Source organism: Macadamia integrifolia, chromosome 2 (genome assembly GCF_013358625.1).
Source record: "Macadamia integrifolia cultivar HAES 741 chromosome 2, SCU_Mint_v3, whole genome shotgun sequence".
Classification (NCBI taxonomy): Eukaryota; Viridiplantae; Streptophyta; class Magnoliopsida; order Proteales; family Proteaceae; genus Macadamia; species Macadamia integrifolia.
Window position 1 is genome coordinate 24971767 of NC_056558.1, and position 23489 is coordinate 24995255.

General features: G+C 36.3%; 2 protein-coding genes across 3 annotated transcripts; one reads left to right on the top strand and one right to left on the bottom strand.

Annotated features, from left to right (window-relative positions):
• The first annotated feature begins 385 nt into the window (after window positions 1-385).
• On the top strand, window positions 386-4600 carry LOC122059992. Of its 2 annotated transcripts, none has more exons than XM_042623112.1 (3): window positions 386-978; window positions 2716-2957; window positions 3506-4600. In XM_042623112.1, the coding sequence occupies exons 2-3, from the start codon at window positions 2718-2720 to the stop codon at window positions 4184-4186; spliced, it is 921 nt and encodes a 306-aa protein (XP_042479046.1). In that variant the 5' UTR covers window positions 386-978; window positions 2716-2717; the 3' UTR covers window positions 4187-4600. The 2 variants fall into 2 exon arrangements, with proteins under 2 accessions (XP_042479046.1, XP_042479054.1); XM_042623120.1 differs by lacking the exon at window positions 386-978 and adding an exon at window positions 1016-1627.
• A 5608-nt stretch (window positions 4601-10208) lies between these two features.
• LOC122072106 (peroxidase 16-like) lies at window positions 10209-15496 on the bottom strand. Its single transcript, XM_042636655.1, has 5 exons — window positions 15458-15496; window positions 13084-13404; window positions 12760-12957; window positions 11708-11873; window positions 10209-10805 (listed from the first exon to the last, which is right to left on the bottom strand). The coding sequence occupies exons 2-5, from the start codon at window positions 13291-13293 to the stop codon at window positions 10399-10401; spliced, it is 981 nt and encodes a 326-aa protein (XP_042492589.1). The 5' UTR covers window positions 13294-13404; window positions 15458-15496; the 3' UTR covers window positions 10209-10398.
• Window positions 15497-23489: the final 7993 nt, after the last annotated feature.

The following is a 23489-nucleotide window of genomic DNA, read 5'->3' on the forward strand; positions in this document are numbered from 1 at the left end:
GTGGTGTCTTATAAAGATTTTATAACCAAATCTGGAGATGGGTCTGGAAGTATTTTCTTAATTACTAAAATCAAATGGGTACCTTTCAATTTTATCCCAAAGAGAGAGAGGGGGTGGGGGGTTCTCATCTTAGTAAGTTTTATAGTTTTGCCAACTTCAATCTGGGGTTGGGTTTTTAAAAGGTTATTTACCCTTTCTGAAGAAAATTCAATTTAGACAGCTGAGTCTGAGGTTGTTATTTAAACAAAAGGGAAAAAATCTGAAATTCATGTGCTTATTTAATATTTTATCACAGAACTGGATATGGGTTATGAAGTACAGTTAGAATTATCCAATGGGTATCTTTAATTTCCAATTAAAAAAAAAAAGGAGCAAGACAGTTTGATCTTGTTTTGATGGAGAAGCCCCAGCTTCCAACCTTTCGTATCGAGATGTTCTGAAAGAGCTGTCTGGAATATCTTGTTCACAGGCTTACCTGGGCTTACGTAGAGGAGTGAGAATTGTATTTATTTTTTGTTTGCTTTTCTTTTGGGTCCCCTTCTTCTTGATCTTCCTCCCCAAGTACAATACAATACCATACTATTAACAATACACCCACACACAGACACACTCATACTATAAGCTTCTCCACCTTTTCTTGTTTCCTTCACAGCCTGTTAAGCTTGAATTATTATTATTTCCTTTGGGGGAAGAAGAGAATCCTTTGTTGTTCTTGTGAGGAAAGTAAGAGTGGTTCTTTTATGGAAATTGATTGGTGGATATCATTGTAAATTCTCCAAATCTGTCAGCTTCCCTTGCTTGGATGAGGCCTTAATTGGTGGAAGCATCCATGGGAGATGATGAGGGAGAAACTGCTTGTGTTTGCAGCTTTGGGGTTTTTGGGGACTTGGCTGATGGATGATTGGAGCTGTGGAAGGGAGGAAGATGCTCCATGAACAACCAAAGAGACTCCTGGGATCCCACTGTTGTGTTTTGCAGGTAAGAGATCTTCCTTTGTCAAATGCCATTAGTATCAGCTCTGTTTTCAGTTTAATTTATTAGTTCTTTTTGCTTGCTAAAGAGTTCAGGTTTTTCTGTAGGTTACATGTTACCTGTTTTGACTAAAGAAACTAAAATTCTTGAGGTGGATGTAGATTATATGTTACCTGTGTTAACTAAAGAAACAAAAAATTCTTGAGGTGGAAGAGATGCCAAATCATTAATTGTACTTCACAAGGGTGGATTATATGTTGGTCTTTTGTTGAAATTTGTAAAAGAGAGACAACCCCTTCTAAGTATCAAATATATTTTCGACTAGCTTCGATTTTCATCTGATTTCCTCAATTCCTGTCTCAATTTTTATGCCTCTCCTTGAGTAAAACTCAAATGGTGAATAGTCTCTTTGTGTTGTTGGGAATTTTCTCCTATTTTGGAGGAGGGATAGTAGGGGCAGAGCTCAAGGGTAGTTACTTCAGTCATGAAAATCTTCCTTGTGGCCCGTTACCGAGTTCCTTTGTGGTATAGATGTTCATCTCTGTGGAAATAATTGCAACTGAGGAGAGAAACATGAAGAGTTCATCTCTTCTGAACTTACTACTAAAGTAGTTGCTGCTCTGTGTGAAATCATTTCTGTTGAGCCAAAGAACAGGTAGGTTCTCTAAACTGCTTATTTGCATTTCCAATACTCCCTAGTGATGGGTGTAATTCTCTCATGAGCCAAAGAACAGGTAGGTTCTCTAAATTTTAGTCCCTATTTCTTAGTTTATTTGAACAATTTTCTTTTATTCCATATCCCCTAAAGATAATAATTTGCTCAGTACTCCCTAGCTTTCTTGGTTAAATGATATTGTAGGGTTCCAGTTTCTTTTCTCCCAATTCAATCATATTCTTGAGTTTTGATTTAGCATTATTATCCTTCTAGTTTCCTTCAAAGCTTTCAGAGTTTTGAAATTCTCTTCCTGTTTGACTCCATTAGAGTAACTTGGAAAATAATGGACCTTTGGCCAAGTTTTTCTTGATCCAAATGGACCATTCCAAAATAGTGAAAAGTGTAGGTTGCAAGTGTAGGAAGAGTATTTTCTGGATTAGGTATACTAGAGATATGAAGCTTTATGGTTGAATTTGTGTCGATGAACAAAATGGAGATGATGCTGAGCTATTTAGTTACTTGGTTTATTTCTTTATAGGGTTTCCTACTTTCTAAAGCTTGTCCAGAGGTGTATGTCCTTTCCTCTTTCTGGATGCCTTTGGATTTGTTTCCTGAAGTGTTGTTTGATTAACTTGGTGGTTGGAGAATGTGACACCATCATTTTTTCTAATTTCCTTGTTTGGTGCAAAGATGCAGAATTGAATTCTTAACTTGTTATCCAGCTAATAGCTCAACTTTATTGTTCTCTCCATCTCTACTGTAGTAGAAGCCTTGTTCCAGTATCACCACAGACAGGGAGAAGAGAAAAACAGAACACTTACCTGGCATAAAATTGGTTCTTTCTTTATTTTATTTTAATTATTTTAATGTGCCCAATCAAGACTATGTCTGGTTTTTATTTTATTTTTTTCCTTTTGTTGTAATCCAGATCATATCTGATTATTAATGAAGAAAAAGTCAAAATTGTGAATAAATTGCAGATGTGGAACCTACAACAAGAATCTCATATATTTCTTTGATTGGCACATGTTATATTGTAGATTATATTATAAGTTCTTGTGAAGTAATTAATCATTTTAACATTTCAGGCATGGGAACAGAACTCCAGTACACAGTTAATCCCTTAGCCAGTATACCAAAGAGTAGCAACCAAAATGCTGTAAAGACTAAAGATTCTTGGGAGTTTTTCCAGAAGAGATTGTTCAAGGATAACATACAAGAGGCTGGTTTTGAAAAGTTTCAAGACTCCATGGATAGACTGTTTGAAGAATTCAACAGAGAATCCGTGAAGAAGACAATGCTGATGCATGAAGAGATCTTTAAAGAGCAGGTTAGCCATCATTCTTGGTTTCTTCCATGCTTTCTTTTATAGAAATTCTGATTTTCCTTGGTCAGGATTTAAAGAAGAAGCTCTATGGGTCTATCTCTTGACCCTTTATGATCTGCCTGCACTACCCACCACTTGCCTCTGTGATTTCTTCTTCTTAAGAGGCCATCTTATGGCTTTCATGAGGCATTCATTTCTTTCTTTCATCTTTAATTTTCCCTTCAAAAGCATAAACTCTTGATGGGAAGGAGAGGGTTCCCAAGTCCTTATATGCCTCCATATCAAGCTATTCACATCCGATGTGGGATAATTGATTTCGTGTGCGGAAGCATAGTGGGCTTCAGCTCTGATACCACTTGATGGGACTCGGGTAGAACTCATCCTTAAAAGCTAGCAGTTAAGGAAAGCATACCCAAGTCCATATATGCCTCACATCGAGTGATTGACATCCAATGTGGGATAATTGCTTTCGCGTGGAACACCAACATGAACTACCAAACTATCAATTTCAAAATTGAAGCTCATGCTAATTATGTAACTTGACAATGCAGGTAAGGGAACTCCACCGGCTATACAAAGTTCAGAAGATGCTTATGGCTGAGCTTAGAAATAAGGAGCCAAAGCTCCATCAACGTCACCAAGCAACCCTAGTTGGTCCTGACTTCACAGAGATGGATAACCAAACTGGGTTTTGGAGCCCAGGGACTAGTTCACAAAATAACCATTCATCTTTTGGATACTGGCAACATAAGACAACAAGAAGCTCTGATCATATCCTCCATCAGCATCATTGTGTGAGGGATACTCCAAGTTCACAGGAACCTAATGGCAGTTTTTCTGGCAATGCTCTCAGAACTCTTAGAGGCTTTGATCTTGAAAGACCTGCTGAAGAAGACCTCTCAACTGATGCTGCCAGTGCAATTGAAGACGAGGCAGGACCAAGCTTCCTAAGGCCTTCTAAAGATAAGATGAGCATTAACAGCTCCCATGATCCACGATTCTACCCAAATGAGGAGAGTGATGTAGAGCTAACATTAAGTATTGGATGTGGATCTAGCAGTAGGAAATCAAGGAGCCACCCTACACATATAAGCCTTGATGTGCCAATCAGATCAGACCAAGAACAGGATTGCAGTGATCAGACCAAAAGCACTGCACCTTCAACATTCAATCGCGAAAGCTTGCAGCAACAACCTTGGCTTTTTCAGTATCTTAGTTTGAACAGAACATGAACTTTGACTTGTACCTACATTGTTGTTTCCTTCCAGTGTTAATGAAGCTCTAAACACTGGTCCCAACAGTAACCCATTCACCAGGGCAAGAGCCAGATGCAGGACAATCAATAGGAAAGAAAGTCTCTTTTCTATGCCTTTCAGATTTGTTAAACCTGATGCCTCAAACATGGATCAGCCCAAGACTCTTTTTTTTCCCAATTTGATTGAAGAAAAGACCAACTCTCGGTGCGCAAACTGCATCCTTTCCATGATTTTCTTTTCTCTTTCACTGGTTCTTGTTTGGATTTCCTTCAGATGTAAGTATTTGATTTAATGTATTCTTCCACTTGGATTGTATGCATTTCTTAAGTGCACCATGTGAGTTTTTAGATTATTTAGAATCCACAAAATGTAAAACAAGTTATTAGGACATGTGATGCAGGGTGTTCCAAATTGAACTGAGACTCTATATCTATCTTAATAAAGAGAAACAGAAACACATCAACTATAATGTAAACCCATCTTTTGGTGCTGTTAGCTCTATTCAAGTGGTTTAGTTTCTCCATGACTTTAGTAGACCAGGTGGGTCATTCCAGTTTTGACTAGCTTGCAGATCCAGTCCATGGTCAACTAGCCCACCAGGCTGTCCAGTTCCCCTTTTGTGGGTCCATCCATCAGGTTCTTTGGCTATTAAACAATATATATGAAGTACTTCTCATAAAGTGGTGCCAAGGCCAACCTGTTTTTCTCATGGAACATGGATCACTTTTCAGAATCCACATTTTATGGATAATGCATGTACAGAATATTGTAGTCTTATTCTAGAAGCACTGTAATACAAAAGGAAACATATTGGATGGATTATTGGGGATCTTCAAGCTTTGTATGTATCAACCAGCTGCTTTGGCACACTACAGATTCAGGGACCACATGTAGAAAAAGCACCAGAATTGGAGACACAGGCTTTTTCAGAAGAGAAGGGCCTCAAATTCCACACCATATTAAAAATGGTAGAGTTGATCTTGGAGTTAGTTGACAAGAAGGTGTTAGATTGGAGGCAACCACCACCACCCTCCCCCCCCCCTCCTCCCAAAGAAAAATGGCCTTGGAAATATTAATAATCTAAAAAGGAAAATATACTCTAATTTTCTAGCTATGATTATGGGTTCATAAGGAACAGTCTGATGGGTTTTTGGTTACTAAAAGGATGAAAATATAAATAAATACCGAGTTGAATCCTGTATGCTAGTCAGATGCACTGATAATAGTCATAACTTCATAGCTTAAGTTAGTAGCATTACAGAAATCTATTCAATTTTTAAAATAAATAAAAAAGGCTCAAGACTACATCTAATTATTGGAAGCAAGAAACAGCTATTGGTGTTTGTTTCTGTGAAGAAAGTTCTGAACTCTTAATTTTATGTTCAAGTGGGCAATAATTACAAGGTTTTATCAAAAATCTTTAGTCTAAACCTCCAGGAGCAATTACACTTCTAAGAAGAATGAAAATATAGATTCAGAATAGTGAGCTGCTTTGACTGATCAAAGCAACTCAGTGGCTAGGATTCCTTGAATTTTCCCTTTGCTTTTGCCATCTTGACCTCTTTGACTACAAATAACAGTACTCTAGTTATTCTCAGTTGGGATTCTGAGAGTCCAAACAGCTAAGAATCACCTTTACTTGCATTGGATCGAGTTGAGATATATCTGCTTGAGGGCTATCTAAAAATTTTAGGTTTGGTTTATTATATATTTTGAATTTTTATGTCTACTATGGGAAAGAACTTTCTGTTAAACAGTTTTCATATCAGTCTTATAAAGTCAGTTTGGATCAAAGGGTTTTCAACTCCAGTGATTTGAATTTTTTTTTAATTAAATATGAAAATATTATATATAATTTCATCTGGAATTCTAGATTCCGACAATAGAAGGTACAAGTTAAATATATATATATAAAATAAAAAAAAAAAAAAACCAGAAATGATACTTGACAGTCTGGATTCTCAAGATCCAAACTCAGCCTGAAGAAACTGACTTGAGCAAAAGGCTAACAGGATCTTCGTTCCTTTAAAGAGACACACCCTTCTAGTAGTTAAACAAGAATGGAATGGTCCAGTCAGTCTGATTGTAATTGACCTTAATGTTTTTCCTCCCCCACCTTATCTCCTTCTTGGATTGGCTCTACAAAGTCATTATCCTTTCTTCCCACCTTCCTCCTTTTCTTACTGTAGGGGGTAATTTACCCAAAAGAAAAAAAACTGTAGGGGTACGGTATCTTGTATTCCAACACTTTTGTGGGCTGATTCTGAAGGGCCATTAAGTGGCCTAGGGCCTCGAGGCCTCAAGGAATTGATCCATCTTACACAGTAATCTTCGTTACTAAGGCCTCAATGAACTGTTGGGTCCATGACGGGGTTCAGGAGGTGGCAGCCCCCGAGAAAATTTCTTTTAGGGTTACATGAGTATTTCGTTAATATGTGTCTATGTAGGGTTTGTTATATATTTGTAGCAAGCTGGTTTTTCCTATAATTTGAGAGAGGTGTGAGAACAAGCGGCTATAACCCTATTCTTCATTGATAATGAAGCAAATCTCATTTCACCATTAAAGTAAGATAACTTACTATATAAATCTTTGTGTTGTATTGTGTAATTATTTATATATGATTTCATTCATTTCTTGCATTATTTTCGGTTTTCGTTTTCTACAATTACAAGAAAAAATGACTTAATGTTCACTATAAAATATATCAGTGACTAATATGCACACCTCAGAAACTTTGGATATAAATTTTTTTTTGGGTAGAAACTTTGGATATAAGCATATGAAATCCCATTTCTGTAAAGAAATATCCCCCAAATTGCATAGTATTATTTTCTCACTGGTTTCTACTTCTATCCAATGATTCTGTCATTGAAACTAATAAAATGAATATCGAGGTCATTTTTCCAAGTAATGTATTATTAGTGGATAGATTTGAACTCAGGTCTAGCTAGGCATTAGCAACTACAGAAAGCAAAATGTTTCCTTTCCATGAAGTAAATGATGACAGTGGCATCTCCAAAATCCAGTAGCCTGTTTGATGATATGCTAACAATGTAAATAGGTAGGACTTTACACTACAAAGGCATTGACCCAACTTAGTGATAAAATCATGAACATGTCATAAGATGACAATTTCTCATGGTAGAATTTCATAATTTTTCTGGAACTCGTCACGTTAATTAACCAATTTTCTTAGTCATTTTAAATGAAAAAATAATTTACATGATATTATTTGGAGGTTTTTTTTCTAAGGTTTACACCATAATCTGTTCACATCTAGGGACAATTGGACATTCCCTTCATATGGTTGTAATATTTTGTGTTCTTGTGAATAGAAATTCAAAGCACTACTGTGAGGACACATATTTGTGTACATTGGATTGGATTTCTTTGAGAATTTGAATGGTATATTGACAGTTGTGTCAAGGATAAGGTTTTCATTAATAGTTTTTTATTAGTGCCTAGACCCGAGAGATCCTTCTCGTTGTAATTGATCATTATGGGTTTTGATATACTAATTGTTAATACCTACGGGGTTATATATCAACATGTTAGATTCATGATGCTTAGACGTCAATGAAAGAGACACTTGATTAGGAATCCACTTTCCGTATGAAGAGAATATCAAGAAAGAGAAATCTGATTAAGATTGGATAAGAATTCCAAACTTTGTGATATGTTTTGTAAAATTTGTAAAAAGATTTAAACAATAATAATGGTATTTTCAAGTGTAAACCGTTCTATATCCAATCATTGATTAAGATTCTTGGTATATGACATTCTGACAAACTAAGATGGTAACAGTAGTTAATTCCATGTCTTCAGGTAAATTATGCAATTATATAATTGAGGGACTAAATCTTAATAATACTATTTGAGGGCTTATATGTTATATCCAACTTTAGGTTTATGAGTGAATTATCTTTATTTATGAAAGAGCTAGAGTTGGACTCACATAAGGAGATCCCACCAATTGGTATATACTAAGCAGTGCATGGATTCTATCAGCATACTGCTATATATAGCAGCTAGAGAGACAGACAGAATTATTCATAAGTCATAACCCTAGCTGCGCAAAGCAAAATTGTGCAAGTTGTTGAGAAAAGTGTCTACTGTTGTGCATGTTCTGAAGCTTCTTTCACCATTAAATTATATTTAATTTTGGGGGCTTTCACCCCCACATCTACACTCACCATGGCTTGTCAAAATCCAACGGTCATATTGCCAAGAATATCCTTCTGAAATTGTACAATAAAGATTCCATTTCAAAGGATTTTGGGTCTTTTAAGGGCAAAATAAAAAACAATTTTTATGCCAAAAAAAGGCTATTCTTTGGCACTGAATATTAAAATAAATAAATAAAAATAAAAATTAGTGCATAATCTAGGGTTTCAAATTGTTTTAGGTTTTTTGAAGAACCTATAAATACCCCCCCATTTAAAATTACACTTCAGATATAGATACTCAGTTCTGTGTCGGAACTCTTCAGAACTGAGTATTTACAATATACATTTTTGAATTAAAAAATAACAAATGAAGGGGTGGTGTTACGCTTAGCAAAAGCACCGGTGTACATACTCTTTAGTGGCGGGAATATGTATTTCCGCTAAAATGTATGTATTGTCTTTTCTTTTCTAAAATATACAAATAATAGGAGATATTTTATAAAAACTATCTAGCGCTGTTTGTGAGTTGTGGTGCGTCAAAAAGTCTATGCTCACCAAAAGATCTGTTATCTACTTCCTTTTCCTAACCATCAAGAAAAAATTATGATTATAATTAATTGTACGAATTATTATAAAATAGAGAGGTATATGCATAGTTATAGGAATTATAAAGGACATGAGCTTTTAAAAGAAAGTTCCGCTACATGAAGTCTCCCAACTTCCATGTGCCGGGGGTGGGTTTAAGGTGCTTTTCATGTGTGTGCGCCTAGCCGAGGGCACATTGTGGTGAATATAGCTTACCCCATATATTCCTTTTGGTTCACTGTGGGTCTAGTTTTGAACCTAGTCACACTTGGGCCAATCTTTTATGTCTACGGGCTTAAGGGGTGATTATCTTATGGGCTTGGACTCGGGCCCATGTGGCAAGAAGTCACTACTTGTATAGACTTGTCTCTACAAAGGGATATACGTATACTCATATGTATATAAAAACATCTTTACCAAAAAAAAAAATATATGTATATATATATATATAAACTTTCAAATTTAAAGGTGTAATCATAGCACTTGGATTGGAATCTCATTCCATAGGAACTACTGGATATACCCATTCCATGAAGCGCCTTGAAGGGGAGTACACTCTAGAAATAAAGGGAGTGAGTGTCTTCAAAAGGTTACACGCACAAATTTGTGTTAACTTCTAAAGGAAGTGAGTGCCTTCAAAATTAAGGTTACACAAAAATTCATTCTCTCTCTCTCTCTCTCTCTCTCTAACGATAGGTATCTAAGTCTTCGGCCTAATTAGTCTCGTGGGTCCCACAATCTCATTGATTAGATCATATCGGCGTTGAATGAGAAGTATTTAACTTTCACGGAAAGCAGTAAAACATACTATACACTTCCATATGAGTGGCCCCAAGGAAATAAGAAGGGTCGAACTCAGAACCACGCTTTAAACATTCTCTCTCTCCCTCTCTCTCTCTCTCTCTCCATATTGTTATGTTACCCATGTTATTGTTAAAACAAGTGTTATGTTTTGCTGAGTTGCATTGTATATATTGTGGCCTAAGCACAAGACATCAGATGAGTATATATATATGCTTCCAGAAGCCATAGGTTCTTCTGTCTTGTTTAACCAAAGGGAGAAAAACTGACTTTTTAAGGAAGTGTCATGTGGCACGTCTCAACCTTCCATCAACATCCTGAAATATCAATTCAGTTCGATACACTCTCCTATCGTGAAATCACTATCAGATAAGTAATTATTATATAAAGTCTTATCCCCCTTCTACTTGTTATCAAACAAGGAGAAAACATTACATCCATTCTCAAAGGGAAGAAGGAAAAAAATTTATTAAAACCCGCCCACCATAGTTTTAGTACTCAAATTTGGACACAGCCCTTCAAAGAATAAGATACATCAACAACTTAATGTACACACAAAGAAATTTTCTCAAAATGTTCAGATAATAGAAGAGTTAAAATCTACAGTAGATCATCATGTGTTAACAACCTCCCCTCTAATTCACAGCACTGCAATCACGGCGAATTTCGCCGTGTGTTCCGGTCTTAACACCAACCCTTCCAAGCTTGGTCATGGCAGTAACAAAGAACTGTTGGAAAGCTGTGTTGTTTGATGCAAAGAAATTGACAATATTCCTTGATCTTGAATCTGTAAACAATACTTGATCAGAGGTAAACAACCCCATCCCTCTCTGGAGGTTCTTGAAGTAGGCATTGTCAAAAGTTCTAGGAGTGGTAGGATCCATGTTAATGGCAACTCGTGGGTCTACATTTCTTGGGCACATCTTTTGAAGCTGCTGAGCATAAGTTGGGTTCAGTGTTGGGTCGATTTGGCGGTTTCGGCTGAACCCATAAATCCGATTAGAAAGTTTGCCGCAGTGTGAAAACCCGATTGTGTGTGCTCCTGTAACAATTCATTTCACTATGTATTAGTCCATGTGGTAGAAGACTTAACATACATTTCAATGGCTGCATTTTAATCCAAAGTAAGCAAGAAAAGTTGTTCAAACTCTGTAATAAATATAAATTTGAAAATGGTATATTTTGTAATTTTAACTGCTTCACTACTCATTTTTAAGCTGTAATTGTATCAATGAGATGTTTATTCACATGGACTAACACATGTACTGACCTGTTGCATATGCTTCACTAGGCATGGTGACAAGAAAGAAAACCCTAGTTGGAATATGTAGGGGTGTCAATTCCAAGCTCACACCAAACAGGAAAATCCGAAAGCCATCTAGACCATTTATTAAACACGTTGGGTTCAAGCCCAGCCTAATTAAATTTTAGTCATTCCAGTGGAAGGGTGCTACCCTATAGGAGCCCAACTGAGACCAACCGATTAATAGTTCGACTTAACAAGACAAATTTCAACCCCGCTTAGAACCCGTTTACTCAAACCGACACATTTAAAGCCTGTAAATAGCCCATTTAACTTGATTATTGGTAGCCATATAAAAATTCAGTACACAAACAATTGTTTATAAATGGGACCATGCTTAGTTAAATGGGCTTAATCACAGTGCAAGGTCCTAAAGAGAAGAACCCGATTAGACCTGACCAAAACTGGCCTGGCCCGGCTGTTTGACATCCCTAGAAATAAAACAAGGCTCGCTGTAATGAATTGAATTAGAAGAACCAGTAGTTTCCAGATGAAATAATTCAATGAAATATGAACTTTATAGTCAAAAAGTGGATAAGGCTTAGTGAGTTCAGTTGTACTAGAAAACCAATAATTTCAATATGAAATGATTCATCAAATAACTAATAAAGGAGAGGAAGATGGTTAGAACAAAGAAGTACCTGATAGTGCAATCATATCTGTCATTGTGAGACCATTGGAGGCGAACATAGTATTCAGTTGGTTTAAATTGAAAGTAGGATGAGGAAGATGGTTTTGAACATTGCTCTTGGTAGAGATTCTTCCATCACGTCTCCCCAGTTCTACGGAGTAAAAAGGGCCACCCGTCTGTATTGAAAATTTAAAATGATCATCATCAATGAATTATGTTCTATGCAAGTAATAAAGATTGCTTAGAATATCTGATTATGTTTATCCTTAGAGGTCAAGCAGAGAACATTTAGTTAATTTAGGGACTATATATTTAAATGATATGTATTTAGAACTTAACATATTATTTTGATTGCCAATGTTTATTTTCAAAAGTTTAAGAGTAAGAAAAAAAGTTTTTTAAAAATAATTTAGAAGTGACTTATTATGATGTTAGCAGAAAAGAGCGCTATCAGTTGTGCCATCTACAGCTCAAACACATGCATCCCCTCTGGTTGGATGTCTGTGCATGTATTCCCATTTGCCTAAACACTGGTGCAGTGGCCATGCAACCAAGTAGTATTCTTTCTCCTATGGTGTTATTATCAAAAGTCGTCATTGTTTCTCATATTTTTCAAGTTTACATGTAAAATGATAGGATTTATCCTCATCGAAAAAAATAAGTATTATAATTTTTTTTTTCTTTTCAGTAGAAATAAGTGTTATACTAAAATGGAAAAAATAAATAAATTGTGTGGCACCTTTAGAGGTATCAAACCATCATTTTTTTTTTTTTTTCTGTGCTAACGACGGGTATCCAGGCCTTCGGCCTGACTAGTCCCGCAGGCCCATACTAACCCCACAACCGCATGGATCGGGTCATACCGGGGTTGAATGAGAACCATTCAACTTTCACTGAAAGCAATGAAGAGCACTAAACACCCCCGTGTGAGTGACCCAAGGTATACCTAGTGGAAGTCAAACTTAGGATGTCCGAATTTGCGGCTCGTACCAAGTTCTTTGCTTAACAAACCATCAATAAGAAAAACTCATTTAGTAATGAAATTGAACCCTTTTCCGTTACCAAAGCTATCACATCTCTCGTGGCCAAGGCCAATATGTCAGCACATGAGACCTTATTCTTGCATCTTGGGTCCCTATCAACAGCAGCCTTAGCTTTGATCACTGTATCAAAACCATCACCAGCAAGTGAAAGATCATCCGGGTGATCCTTCTCAGCATTATTAGTAGGTGAAGAAAGAAGTACAGAAGCATCACATCCCTAACACCAAAGTGCAAGGCCAATTCTTTATCAAAACTAAAATAACAATTTCTAGAAAAATAATTCTAACTGTTAGAGAAGGGCAGCGTCAATGTATACAATAAAAGATTGAGTAAAGCCGCTAACCTGGACAAAGCAATCATGGAAGAAGAGCCTGAGAGTCCCAGGAGCTGTCACAAAGGTTTGCTGGAGCTTCCGCTGAACTGCATTTCGGACATATTGTTCTACATTGGGGCAGATGTTGCCGTAGAAATTGCGCCGTAGCTGAGCAGATGATAGGTTCAGTAGCAGAGCTAGAAGAAGGAAAGATAGAAGAAAGTAACTCTTTTGCTCCATGAAGTTTGTTAGCTACTGTTACTGCTTCCGCTGTCTGCTTCTGCTTATACTTAAATAAAGATGATGAAATGGATGGTGAGCTGTACTTATCTTTTCTCATCTGTCAAGAATCTTGAATAATTGGACTCTTGTCAGGAACAAATGAGAAAAACATTCAACAGATACAGAAGATTGAAGGGTATAATGTTGGGATGAATAGGTTGGAATGTGAATTTTTAACTTTCTTTGTTAGAGTGATTCATAATGCATATTTTTTTATTCTCTACTACATGTTACTGCTTTTTACCAAATACATTAAAAAAAACAAATTATAGCCGACACTACCACTATTGAAATCATTGGCTTTTGTGAGGTGGAGATGCTATGGAGAAATCTCATTTTTTTAATTTTATGGAAAAGAAGTCTATAAGGCAAGGCGGCTTAATGTTTAGACCACCCCACACTTCATGAAAAATGAAAATTTCATTCCTCTTAATGTTTCTATTAATGCTTTGTGTTAAAACAAACACCAAGAAATACAAGTATAAACGAATTAATTTGTACAAGATAACAGAAATTTAATAAGGTTCACACACTAATATGATGTGTTACGTCCTCGTACGAAGAAGAAGAAAAAGATGATTCACTATGTTGGAAGAAATATTACAATGGTGATCTCTCAATAACATCCAAATTCAAGGCAAAAAAGTCTCGTCCAGAAACCCTAAAACAAAAAATCCCAAATCTCACTCAAAAACCACAGAGGTTAAGCCCCCACAACCCCATACTGGATTAGTGATGAGCTCTGAGCTTGGGGTGATGGACTACCATCATAGACCTAGAAAAAATCTCATTTAGATAACCATAAATTTTATCAAAGCGAGTCGATCTTCGAAATAGATCAAGAATTCCAGACACACATAACACTGTAATTGATTCCCTCACTGGCGTAGAGGCCACATTTCCCTTTGGAACCTATCCTTTTTTCATATACGATTTGTTGCACAGCATGCAGAGAACCTCAGATACAATGCTGTGGGGAAACAACATTTTAATTAGAAGATGATAAAAGCAATGAACTAGAACCGTAGAAAGCTGCCAGAACTAGATGTTACAAAAACTAGTCTTTCTTTATTACTCCTTGAAACCAAATTTCTTATCAATATTATAAGGCACAACAATGCTCAACTGGTAACTGGGTGGACCAAGATGGGTGGATAATCTTTAAATCGGATAAATATTTGAAGCCAGTGCTTTTAAGGCATTGTCAGACTAGCAATCCAAGTAACCAAAACCGTTCAGACCACGCCTTGGCCTTTTCCACTGAGATTCCATTTGTATTCTTCTATAAATAATAAGGAACGAGTTTTCCTTTACCCATGATCGAGAAAGAACATTTATGGCACTTGATGGGTATATTTTTCTAAGTCTAGATCCCCTCTTTTGAAGGTAACTACATCATACTATCTTACACCGTCTACGGGGTGTGGAAGGATGGCACGTTGGGGTCGTTACCTGCAGGGAAGAGGAACTTGATTTTACTCGTCCTACATCTGAGGTGTAAGAAAACTTTCTCCTATAAATTATAGAAAAGAAAAACAGGATATAAAGGGATAGTCCATTAGTCCCACCGATGTGCTTCACTTTAGCGGGCGGCACCAATAGGGGAACAGGAATAGGCATCATACATGAGGGGCAAGGGGTCATTTCGAAGGGGGAAAGAAATAGATGGCCTGGCATGCTCACAGTTTTTTTAAGAAAAACACATACTGTAAATTTAGTATAAAAATTAAGATTTTTTTGGAAATTTTTTTTCGTCTACGTAGGTTTACTCTCAAAGATGGGCCATGCACGCTACAATTAAAATCAAAATGTATTATCTTCATTTAGGGAAACGGTTCCCTGAAAGGCAGCGTGGCTCACTGTGCCAATGTGGGGGCCAATGGGAGCACGTATGGAATCATCAATAAGGATGAGATTTTCGTCTTTCATGAGGAATGAGATGGTCATTTCTCCCCTCCCCACTCCGTCTAGGCACAAGGCCACATTGCCTTTCAAGATTTTTTTGTTTCCCATTCATTCAATTTTGGAATGTCAAACAGACCCAACCATTCATCTCCAATCCCTTTTAACAACATTGTTTGAAGCCTAAGAATTGAAGGAACCACATGATTTGTGTTAGTACCTGATGTGGTAAAAATTGACCAGCCGATCTTCTTTACAGCTCCTGATACTCCAGCAGATCTGCATAGAAGATAAGACATGGGAGAGCTGGGCTGACCCGACGGGGGCTCTCCAATGCCGAAGTCAGATATTTCCACAATAGATACTCAAGAGAGCTTTCAGTCAAAAAAAGTGATTCATCCCCACAATGGAGGCTTACCTTGGTGTTTATATGCTACTGATGGAGTGGAGAAAGGGGGAACGTCCGTGGAGAGTCCTCCTGGGCGTGGAATCCTTAAGGAGAATGGCTCTCGGATTCCAGGAATATTCTAAATTCTGAGGCATCTTTCAGGAATATTCCTCTCTTATTTCGGAGGTGTAGATTGTGAGAGGGGTGGATGCCTCTGATGACGTGTAGTGGATAGAGTCATGTCCCTGTGATCAAGGATTACGTTCCTTGAATGTAGGAATGGATGAGAGCACGTTTTTAAGAGCCCGGCCTGATGATGCTGGGCCGAGGTGGCAGCTCGGCCTGATGAGCGGCCCAGGTGGCAGGACGGCATGATGAGATGCCGAGGGGGTAGCTCGACCTGATGAGGACCAAGGTGGTAGCTCGGCTTGATGAGGAGCCGAGGTGACAGTACAACATTAATTCGAACGCTCCTTGGCCGTGCTGTGGTCAGAGATATTTACCTCATCAGTACCTAAAGTCAAATCAAGTTCTCATACCCCCAAATTTGAATCCAATTAAAGTGTTCAACCCAGCAAAAGCTTGAATTAGATTGAGAGGCTCAACTAGTATATAAAAGCATGTAAGGTTCCCAAGTTAGCAGATGTGATCTTTTTGGTTTCTTGAACCCTCATTGGAGGAAATCCATTTGCAATCCCACACAATTAATCTTAGCTCCACCATTTACGTGTCCTATATGCTTCCTAATGAAATCAAAATCATTTTTCAAATGCTAAACATACGAATATATATATATATATATATTATAATATGCATTAACTTTTATATTATGAGATTCAATAAGTATTTCAAACTGGTAAGCATTCTTTCTTGTCCTTAAATTTGTCAAAAGAAGAGTAAAGAAAAAAATAAACATCATTGTATTTGGTGAACCTTATATTCCTATTCATTCACATTCTTTTGTCAGATGACAAGGGTAGGTTATGCGCAAAAGAGTCCTATATCCATCTCATGGATCAAATTTCGACCTAAAATAAGCATAAGGGATGGTTGAAAATAAGTAATTATATTTTTCATAAGATTACAAGAATTTTGTTTCTCTATAAAGGAATCAAATGACATATCCATATGAGCTTACTTTCAAAGAATCTTTCTACATGCTTTGAGATGAAGCTTACTATGACTACGTTTGTTTGGCATAAAAAGGAAAACAAAACAAAACAATAGAAATGTGAGTGTTCTACTTTTCTTGGTGTTTGTTTAATGACAAAGAAAATAATTTTTTTGCATTCAAATTTGAAATTTTCTTGAGATTCTTAAAGTTTTCTTATCTCACGTCTTAATATTCGAACCATAAATTTTGTGCAATTTTTTTGACAAAAGGAGATTATACTTTAATAGAAACTACGTTTTTTTATGGCAATCAAACACCTATGAGAAAATTTCAAGTTTTCTTTTCTGTTCTGTTATTTTCATTTGGTTTTCTTTTCTTTCCTTTTTCTTCCAAGACAAACATAACATATAAGATGGGTGTGGGGTGCTTTATATTATCATGGAGATACTCGTCACTACCATATGACAAGTGTTGGGGTTCCTCCTCATGAGAGGGTGTAGGTGGATTTATTCTTGCCCCTTTCAGATTTCCATGTGCACAAGTGGAGAAAAAAACAAAGGAGAAGATGCTCTCTTCATCAGTTCGGTTTAACTTGGTTTTAACCAATCGATTTTGATCTCTATTTCAAATTGACACCCTTGAGACAAAGAATTTTTTTTTTGTCTGAAATCTGTTTCAAGGGTGAAACCATTCAATTAGGACCAAATCGAATTTATTCTATAAGAAACTCCTATATGGAATAATCATATTTACAACTTGTTTGGATATGGTGAATAAAAAAGAACCAATTGAGTTTTCAAAGATAAAGGAATAAAGCACAATAAGTCACAAGCATATTTAGTACATTTGCTGAATATTAGTCTTTATGAATCCAAGTGATTAATTATACATTGTTAACTCAATCATCATATGATTCAACAGTTTCATAGAATAATTTGCTTTCGAATGTCCCATTTGATGACAGTAAGTACACTCATCTTTGGTAATCCTTCGTTTTGCTCTGGTAGCATCCTTTAAGTTATAAGGGGCACAACAGCCTATCTGAAGGCTTACATTATTTCACAAATGAGCTTTCTCTGAAGCTTAATTTCTTTAACCAATTGGGAGTTTTGATGTTGCCAGGTCAGCACTGCCACAGGGTCTACGGACAAGGGTGAATGCCATCAATAAAGCCAAAAAGGTGTTGGTCATGGAGAAAGGGGATCAGTTGTTTCTTCCAAAGGAGAAAGTTGGTGGATGTGAGCTTGATGAAGAGAAGGTGGTGTGGAGAAGGGAAAGAGGGAGAGGGCGGTGTGGTTGTAGTCATGGGGGTTATGGCGGCTTAATCAGCGGTAGGGATAATTTGTTAGATTTTATATCTATTATATTATATTTAAGTTTCAAAATAAAATCCTTCTTTTATGTGTTTTGATTGTCTTGTTATGGTGTGGGACCCTTGGGGTCAAAGTAGTGAAAAAGAGTCAATAACACCTTATGGGAGCCCTAAATTCCATTCATGGTCTTTACCATGAGTGGAGAGGTGGGCAAAGAGAATTGATTGGGATTAATTTCATTTATAAAATTAATTCTTAATTCATGCCATAGGATATTGCCAAATAGAGTTAAATGATCAATGTCATTATATGAGTGCCCTAAAGTCCATTCATGGTCACTACCATGAGTGAGGAGGTGGGCTAGAAAATGGTCAATAATACCTTATGAGAGCTCTAAATTTCATTCATAGCCATTACCATGAGTGGGAAGGTGGGCTAAGGAATTGATTGGGATTAATTCAATAATTAATTTAATTTATTGAATTAATTTCTAATTCATGTCCATATACATTATTCTCCAATTAACTTGCCATTAGTTGGTGGTTGCTCTTGGGGAATCCAAGAGGGTGCAAGGATTGGTTTTGGGTCTATATGAACCCAACCAAATACCTTGCAGAGATATATTCACACATTGGCATCCCCTCCATTTCTACTTATTGCAACCATACAAGTCTTTCTCTTCCTTTCATTTTCTCTAAGTCTTGTGTAAGGTTAGAGGGGGCTGTTATGCTGTAGCTTTTTACTCCTAGAAGGGATTAGAAGAACTGCCTCATCTTCTAATGGGAGGTTGTTTTATCTTGGAGGTAGAGGTGCAAAACAACTCTTGGAAATAGAGGGCATCAATTACCTTAAAGGTAGCACACTACAAGTGTGACTCAACCTCAATTATGTTCGAAGTTTCTTCAGCTGCTGTGATGGTGATTCAACATTTATTTCAAGTCTTTTTTCATCTCATTTCATCTAAGGATCAATACAACAACAACATAGTTTCTACTGCAAAAGCTTTGTATTGCAATTTGTATTTTGTAAGAAATTGTAATATAATTACCTAACAATTTTAAGGTAATTGATCATTGTAAGATCCCATGGCTGATCTTGGAGATGTAAGCCTCAATCAAGGTGATGACTCCAATAACAATGATGGTCCTTCAATCACTATTATAGGTGATGCTTCGAACAATATCATCGTTGATGGAACTATCAACGTAGGAGATCCTTCAAACATCAATGTTGAAGGAACAATTAACAACTGAAGAGGCGAGGTTCATGTTAGCCACAATGGTAAGGGGATTCCTCATTTACCCACCATTGATTCAATTCCTACAAATGTTATCTCGTCAGTTACTGATCTTATCCCGGATTTGGGTAGGATGAAGATTGTCATTGAATTTGACAAAATTGAGCAATTTGAAGGTCAAAAATCCAAACGGTGGAGGCAAATGATGTTGTTTGCATCAGTCCAAATTGGGGTGGTATTTGCCTTGACTGAACCCATGTCAAAAAAAAGTAATGATCCTATAAAGGAGGGCAAAAGGGTGGCTTGGATTCAAGCGAATTACCAATGTAAAAATCGAATATTGAATGCATTATCCAATAACTTATACCATGTGTATAGTTCATTGGAGTATACGTTTTCGATTTGGAATGCTTTAGTAAATAAGTACTCCATTGAGGATGTTGGCTCAAGAAGTACTTGGTGGCTAATTTTCTAAATGTTACTATGAAAGGAAGTGACACCATTTCGAACCAAATTGATAAATTTCAAATCTTGGTTGGAAAACTAGCAACGGAAAAAATGGTTCTACCAAAAGAATTTGTGACCAACGCCTTGATTGAAAAGCTTTCATTTTCTTGGGATGTTTTCAAGTTGTCAATGAAACATAAGAAGACGGAGTTGACCTTGGACCAGTTGGTTGTAAGGATCAAAATTGAGGAAAAGAACCAGAATAAAGACAAGGGTGAAAAAGACCTTGGGAAGAAATGCTTAAAAGCAAACTTGGTAGAAACCAATAAATAAGATAAGAAAAGGAAGAATCGTCAAAAATTTTATGAGCCTTCTTTTAAGAAGAAAAAATTCATTTGTTATGTGTGCGGTAAGCTAGGGCACTTCAAGAAAGATTGTCGATTCAAGAAGAAAAAATCTAAAAATGTGAACCTAGTTGAAGACAACGTCTTTGTATCTATGGTCACAGAAGCAAATTTGATTGAAAAACCAAATGATTAGGTATTGGATATCGGTGCTACAAGACACATTTGTAGTGATCTGAAGATGTTCTCCTCTTATTCCATGAGTATGGGAGACGAAAATGTATTCATGAAAAATTCTCAAAGTGCCCCTATTATGGGGAAAGGAAAAGTAATATTGAAGCTCACTTCAGGGAAGACTATGATTCTCACCAATGTCCTCCATGTGTCGGACATTAGCTATAATTTGATTTCAGTTCCTTTCCTTAATAAAGTAGGAATGAAATTAGCTTTTGAGAGTGATAAGGTAGTTATCACTAGGAACAATGTATTTGTGGGGAAGGGATACCTTAGTGAGAGGTTATTTAAACTAAATGTTGAAAATGTTGTAATTGAGAAAGTTAATACTTCTTTTGCTTACATTGTTGTCCCTATTAATTTTTTTAATTTATGGCATGGTAGGTTAGGTCATAGTAGTGTGAAGTATATTACCAAACTATGCAAATTAGACAAGATTACCAATAAGGTGGAACCCCCTGTAAATAAGTGTACAACTTGTGTAAAGGGAAAGTAGCCCAAAAAACCTCATAAAACTAAGGATAGAAAGAGTGATCTCTTAGAATTGATCCATAATGACTTGAGTGACTATAAATCATATGAGTTTAGGGGAGGAAACAACTATGTTATAACCTTCGTAAATGACTACTCCAGGTATACCATGATTTATTTACTCAAATCAAAGGATGAGGCCGGATAGGCATTTATATCTTATAAAATGGAAGTTGAAAATCAACTTGACAAGAAGGTTAAAAGACTTAGAACCGATAGAGGGACTGAGTATTTTAACATTGAAAAGTTTTGTGAGAAAAATGAAATTATCCACGAAACAACTGCTCCATACCAACCAGAATCTAATGGGGTTGCCGAAAGGAAAAATAGATCTCTTCAAGAGATGATGAACTCTATGTTATTGAGTTCAAGTGTACCACTTGATATGTGGGGGAAAGCCATGCTAACAGTATGTTATCTATCAAATAGAATCCTACATAACAAGATTGGTATGATTCCATTCTAGAAATGGTTTGGAAGGAAACCAAGTCTAAAACACTTGCGGATTTAGGGATGTTTGGCCAAGGTATTATTACCAGATACTAAGAAAAGAAAATTCAGACCAAAAACATATGATTATATGTTTTTGGGGTACACTACAAAGAGTATATCATACGGGTTCATGGTGATTAGATGATGGCATTGAAACAAACAGTATCATAGAATCAAGGGATGTTGAGTTCTGATGAGCACATTCATGTGTGAAATCTAGGGTAGTGAAACATGCATTTTACATATTTAGAATGGAGCTACCTTGGGTTTTACTCTCTTTTTACAGGTTTTATATTTTTAAGGCCTTAAGGACTATCGGATGCTATATCTTCAATTTTACACGTAAAAAGTCCTATTTCTTTTCATGGTTACAAAGAGACGAAATTTTGAGCAAGATGGACGTGTTCAATTAAAAGTACACATTCGTTTGGTCACCCGTACAAATGATTATTCTTTTCGGGTCAGAAAAAGAATAATGGATTAGAACTGAACCGAGATGCAGAACCAGCCCATTTGCAGTTGTCCCAGAGGTACAATGAATATTTTAAATGCCAACAAGGATCGATGGACCACATCCTTAAGTGATTGAAGATTTGTTTTTGGTAACAACAACTACCTAGTGTAGTTGGTGAGCTATGGTGTGCAAAATTCCCTCTCTCACCAAGAGGTCTCAAGTTCGAATCTCATGGTTGTTTTTTTTATAGAGAATTTTATTGAAGATTTCCTGCTTTTCACTCACTTAAAGCACTAAGGGCATGGAGGGGATTTCCACATCAAATTAGAAGCAAGGAAAATCGTGGAAGCAAGAAGAGAAAAAAAAGGAAAGGAAAATCGTGGAAGCAAGAAGAGAAGAAAAAAAAAGGAAAGAAAAAAAAGGGAGAAATAAAGATTGTCCAAATCTTCTCTCTCCTCCACATCATCACCAAAGATTGTCCAAATCACACAAAGCAAGAAGAAAATCGTCCCTAGGAGAGAGAAAAAGAAGAAAAATAAATTAGAAAAAAAAAGGAAAGAAAATAAGCAAAAAAATTATAGGAAATTTCTCCAAATTTATTTCTCTCTTCTCTCTCCTCCATCTTAGCACTTTTGGACTCAAAAGATCTCACAATCAATTGTGGGTTTCTCCCTTTTAGGAAAGAGAAATTTGTTACCCTACCTTCCCATTCCCTATAAATACAACTCATGTAAGAAGAGGAGAGACAATTCATTCTTCTTCTAGTTTTTTTAGTTGCTCTCTCTTTCTCTTGCTCTCTCTTTAGTTTTAATTCTTCTTTATCTTTTCTTCAATCACTTTTGTAATAGTTTTTTTTTTTATTTCAATTAATGCAAACACTCTTTTATTTTTATTCAGCCCTTTATGTTTATGATTTATGGAATTGAGTTGTAATTTTTTAAGTTATAGTTCTAGGCTTAGATCTAGGTGACAAGATCACGAGCCGTAGAGCAATTTTTTTTTCAAGTTCAAGCATTGATTCAAGTACGTAGGCTCCTTCAGTAGTCTTCTCTCCCCCCTCTCATTCCCTCTTTTGACTACCCTTTCTTTCTTAATTTAGGATTTTTATTTTCAGTCGTTACATTATTACTATCCCTCTCCCCCAAGGTTCATGGCTAGTGTATGGTGTTGGCTTTGCCCCTCCTAGCCATAGAACCATCAATTTATTGCTTTTATTTTAATTGTCTCCCTTTCCCTAAAGCCAAGTAGAGTAACCCTTGTAAGAGTGACTCTCTGGTCAAGTAGGGAAGCTCATATTATGATGCATCCCTCGGGCTAAGTAGAGAAACCTACTTGTGAGTCTCTCTCTAGCTTTATCCCATTTCTTTTACTTTATTTTTATTTCAGCATTTTTTTCTTTTATTTATTTTATTTAGTTATTTTTTTTAATTACGTGGGTTGTTTATTTTCAGTTATTTATTTATTTAATTTTAATTGCGTGGCTTGCATCTTTAAATTCTTAGATGACGAACGGTTAGGACGTTATTTTAGATACATATGTTTAGGACGGTAATTAGAATTAGATCACAACCATTAATCAGTTCACTTTCGTATTATTAAAAGAAATAAAAAATAAAGTGGCTACTCTCCCTGTGTTCGACCCGTAGCTACATTGATCCGTACGCTTGCGGTTACATTTTAAATCTCAAACAAGTTCTT